The sequence below is a fragment of the Macrobrachium nipponense genome, chromosome 24, assembly GCF_015104395.2.
Source record: "Macrobrachium nipponense isolate FS-2020 chromosome 24, ASM1510439v2, whole genome shotgun sequence".
NCBI lineage: Eukaryota > Metazoa > Arthropoda > Malacostraca > Decapoda > Palaemonidae > Macrobrachium > Macrobrachium nipponense.
The window spans coordinates 22,119,505-22,124,504 of record NC_061091.1 but is presented as its reverse complement, the minus strand read 5'-3'; the positions used below and the strand labels follow the sequence as shown (position 1 = coordinate 22,124,504).

General features: G+C 37.9%; 2 protein-coding genes across 3 annotated transcripts in view; one reads left to right on the top strand and one right to left on the bottom strand.

Annotated features, from left to right (window-relative positions):
* LOC135205514 (glutathione S-transferase Mu 4-like) overlaps nucleotides 1–5,000 on the bottom strand; it is a 1,039,821-nt gene that overhangs the window by 651,511 nt on the left and 383,310 nt on the right. The window lies entirely within an intron of this gene.
* LOC135205511 (balbiani ring protein 3-like) overlaps nucleotides 807–5,000 on the top strand; it is a 22,093-nt gene continuing 17,899 nt past the window's right edge. For both annotated transcript variants that reach the window (XM_064236250.1, XM_064236249.1), the window contains exon 1: nucleotides 807–992. In XM_064236250.1, coding sequence (XP_064092320.1) covers nucleotides 912–992 — 81 coding nt within the window. In that variant the 5' untranslated portion in view covers nucleotides 807–911. The remainder of the gene's footprint in view (nucleotides 993–5,000) is intronic.

Here is a 5,000-nt window from a genome sequence, read left to right as displayed (position 1 = left end):
GGTGGGGGTACTGTTCCCAGTATGGTGCTGTGAGTCAAAAATCGCCTTAACCCGAATATCATAATTATAATGGGAATAAATAGCAACAGCGATGTAAAGCAGGTTAACAACGCCATGTGACAAGCACCTTACATATGGAACGACTAATCCGAACCTAATGTAACAAGAGGGCTGCCTATATATTTTTATTGTAAATTATATACATACATACATACATATATATATATATATATATATATATATATATATATATATATAAAATGTGTCTTTTAAGCAAAGAACACCATATATGCTTAATCTGTGAGGTAATACTGTTTGGGGTGTCTCAGAAAATTATATGAAAACTCTAAGAAAATAAACAGAGCCATGCATTTCTTTGGATAACTTTGCATTAACTGATTTATGCTCATCAGTTATGTTCATGCACTTTTACAATGGACCTGGTGAAGTCGTTTAGCAATTATCCACTCGAGATCTAAATTACTTGATCTAAATAAATTCTATGACTGTGTTATCATTCAAGGAGGCCATACATTGATTCCAGAAGAGAATTCCAGAATTCCAGAAGAGAACTTCGGGGGCCTCGAAACAAAGCAACTCGGCAGAGAAATACCAGAGGCAGAGAGAAACAGAAAACGAGAAGCCTCTTTTCCGGACACCTGTGCCGCAGATGATGGCATTACAAGTGATCGTGATGAATATCCATTCCGTTACAACAGATGGTGAATGTTCGCTTACGATACGTCACGCTGATTATGAAAAGGACAGGCACAGACTCAACTGGAAATGCCCTTTGCTGGTGAACTGATTTGGTGAGCCAGCATCAGTCGTAGGTGAGTAGCAGCTTCGACCGGGGTAGCTCTGAGTCTACCTGCGACGTCTTTTTTTAAGAAGATTAAAAAAAGACAAACATGGTGAACCGAGGGACGCTCCCTTTACTGGTCGTTGTGGGCCTCATCGCCATTCTAGCGCTACTTCACCCAGTGGACTCGGTAAGACTGACTTCTGTTTATTTACAGTACATAGACGCTTTCTCCACCTTGGATGAAATCGCTCAAGTTGCTTTTAAACAGTTCCATTTCTTCCTATACTGACGAGAATTTTATACTAACTTTCTTATCACTGTGTGTTTGTTATTATTTCCTCTTTAACATACTCAGACGCTGTTTATTTATTACTTCATTCGTGCCCAAGTATTATATTCATTTCCGTGTTGTATATCATGTCGTTCTTTTTCTTCAGGGTAATTATGTTGTATACTCTATTTCATTCGGTCTCCTTTACAAAGGATTTTCTATACATATTTCTTTACTTGTCTTATTTATATATTCATTTCAGTGTCTCAAGCTCTGCCTTCATTTCCAGTCTCCTCATATAACGTGATAATGTCTGGTTATTTCCCCACGGATAGAGTTACACGCTACCGATATGTTGAATACCATGTCCTGTTGTGAGCACTACATTCACAAAGTCCGTCACCACAGTATTTTGAGCTCTGGCTTCAACGATGGTACATGTTTTTGCACACTCAAGACCTACCTTCACTGTGCACACCCTTCCAACATCGAGCTCAAACTTTTGATTCCATGAAACTTAGCTGGGCGTCACACAAACCATGCACTTTCGGAATACCTTTATTAACATGTCACTTCCAACCGGGACTGTAAATGTTTGTAAGATGAGTCTCCAGCTTCATATGTTCTTAACAGAGGTCAATCTCTTGATGACGAGGACACTGCCGCAGCTTTTGCCAACTGGTTAAAAAAAGGGCTGAATCTCTGCATGTTTCCCATCACCCAAACACCGATACATTTTGTTCCACTCTTGATATTCTGACATTATCTAAACACCTGACTATTTATTAAATGCGCTGTTCTTGATTTTTAGCCAGTTATACGTGACTTGCTCCTTCTCGTGTTATTTTTTATTTAAGCCTTAAAATTGTCCAATACCCAACGCGGAAATCGACTTTATGTAGCTCAGCTTGTCATATTTACATTAAATGTGGATGTCTTCCCCTTCCTGATTGATTTTCCCGAATTATGGTTATGCGTATGGCAACTTTCTTCAAATTCAGTCTTCATGGGTGCTTTAAATGAAATCCGTTACACGAACATATCAAATCAATCGGTGAAGAAAATCCTATAAAAACGCGAACTGAAATTATGATTGATGCCCTAAATAAGATGAATAGGAACAATGATTTCTATCTATACAGAGAAAAGTAGAGAGTTATAAAGTATTCTTTTTAATTCAACTTCGTTTCTTTTTTTATTTGTATTTACGACTTAGATTTTTATTAATCCAATGTAAGGTGTTTATTTCATGAAGCTTACTGCTATTTGTGAGTTTTTGTTCTTAATGGTTACGCGTTGTCACTCCTGCAGTTCAGAAATTAACAGCGTTTACTCGCGTGACAAAAAAAAAAAAAAAAAAAAAAAAAAGGCCTAATCTTCCTCATATTAGACTACTGTGTTTCCTTACTACGTTTAAGAAATACACATTAGAGCAAATAGGATGAGAAGGTGATGTCGGATTCATTACAAAGCACGATAAAATGGTAGATGGCATAGCTGACGAGGAAAGCGCACATAACAAAAACAAAATGAGAGAAGGGACAGATACACTTAACAACTGAAAATAAAAGTTCAGCTGCCGGATTTTCTTCCGTACATCTGTGTTCAGATGTTCGAGCTGCACAGGGAAACATTTTCACAACAGGAAGAAAACCTTTCTTCAGTGATGAGCAGAAAACTTCCGGATTGTGAGAAATTCTCGAAGGTTTCATACACAGGATATTTCTTTCAGTGTTTGGATTTTTAAGTTAAAATTATTCGAGTCCCATAATTTTAATTTTAAAATGTCCAAGAAGTCTAGGATGCTCATCTAATAGTATGACATTTTTAAAACGTACATAAAAAATCCATAACGACAAACTGACGTAAATTCGCGGGAGTTCAACCCCGCCATTAACAAGGACAGGACTCTCAACTGGTACAAGATTCTACAAACTAAGTTGTTCTAAAGGGGAGATGATAATCAGGAACACTGAAATATCACGATCTCTGTCAACATACAAAATTATCATTCCAATTAAAAATCCTACACATTATTTACAGTTGTCTCTTTCCCCTTATCGATATCATTCCATGTAATAGCGACCTCTTCAGTAAGTTACTGAAGTGCACTTCACCATTTCCCCCTCTTCTATCCTCTTATTCCTTAAATAAAAATCTACTTAACTCGATTGATTTGTTATTATTATTATTTTTTTTTTTTTTTTTTTTTTTTTTTTTTTTTTTTTTTTTTTTTTTTTTTTTTTTTTTTTTTTTTTTTTTTTTTTTTTTTGTTTTTTTTGTTTTTTTTTTTGTTTATTTTTTTTTTTTTTTTTTTTTTTTTTTTTTTTTTTTTTTTTTTTTTTTTTTTTTTTTTTTTTGCTCTATCACAGTCCTCCAATTCGACTGGGTGGTATTTATAGTGTGGGGTTCCGGGTTGCATCCTGCCTCCTTAGAGTCCATCACTCTTCTTACTATGTGTGCCGTTTCTAGGATCACACTCTTCTGCATGAGCCCTGGAGCTACTTCAGCCTCTAGTTTTTCTAGATTCCTTTTCAGGGATCTTGGGATCGTGCCTAGTGCTCCTATGATTATGGGTACGATTTCCACTGGCATATCCCATATCCTTCTTATTTCTATTTTCAGATCTTGATACTTATCCAATTTTTCCCTCTCTTTCTCTTCAACTCTGGTGTCCCATGGTATTGCGACATCAATGAGTGATACTTTCTTCTTGACCTTGTCAATCAACGTCACGTCTGGTCTGTTTGCACGTATCACCCTATCCGTTCTGATACCATAGTCCCAGAGGATCTTTGCCTGATCGTTTTCTATCACTCCTTCAGGTTGGTGCTCGTACCACTTATTACTGCAAGGTAGCTGATGTTTCTTGCACAGGCTCCAGTGGAGGGCTTTTGCTACTGAATCATGCCTCTTTTTGTACTGGTTCTGTGCAAGTGCCGGGCATTCACTTGCTATGTGGTTTATGGTTTCACTTTTCGTATTGCACTTCCTACATATGGGAGAAATGTTATTTCCGTCTATCGTACTTTGAACATATCTGGTCTTAGGGCCTGATCTTGTGCCGCTTGTTATCATTCCTTCAGTTTCCTTCTTTAGCTCTCCCCTCTAGCCATTGCCAACTGTCATCGCTGGCTAGTTCTTTAGTCTGTCTCATGTATTGTCCGTGCATTGGTTTGTTGTGCAGTCCTCTGTTCTTTCTGTCTTTCTCCTGTCTCTGTATATTTCTGGGTCTTGTTCGTCTGCTTTTATTAGTCCTTCTTCCCATGCACTCTTTAGCCACTCGTCTTCACTGGTTTTCAGATATTGCCCCAGTGCTCTGTTTTCGATGTTGACGCAGTCCTCTATACTTAGTATCCTCTCCCCTCCTTCCTTTCGTGTTATGTATAGTCTGTCTGTATTTGCTCTTGGGTGTAGTGCTTTGTGTATTGTCATATGTTTCCTGGTTTTTCTGATTTCTATGCTGCGGAGTTCTGCCTTCGTCCATTCCACTATTCCTGCGCTGTATCTGATTACTGGCACTGCCCATGTGTTTATGGCTTTTATCATATTTCCGGCGTTGAGTTTTGACTTGAGTATCGCCTTGAGTCTCTGCATATATTCTTTCCTGATCGTGTCCTTCATCTCTTGGTGTTTTATATCTCCTCCTTCCATTATTCCCAGGTATTTGTATCCTGTCTCATCTATGTGTTTGATGTTGCTCCCATCTGGTAGCCTTATCCCTTCAGTTCTCGTTACTTTGCCTTTTTGTATGTTGACTAAGGCGCATTTTTTCTATTCCAAACTCCATCCTGATATCCCCAGATACAATCCTTACAGTCTGGATTAGGGTATCTATTTCCTTGATGCTCTTACCATACAGCTTGATGTCGTCCATGAACATCAGATGGTTGATTCTGTTGCCTCTTTTCTTGAGTTGGTACC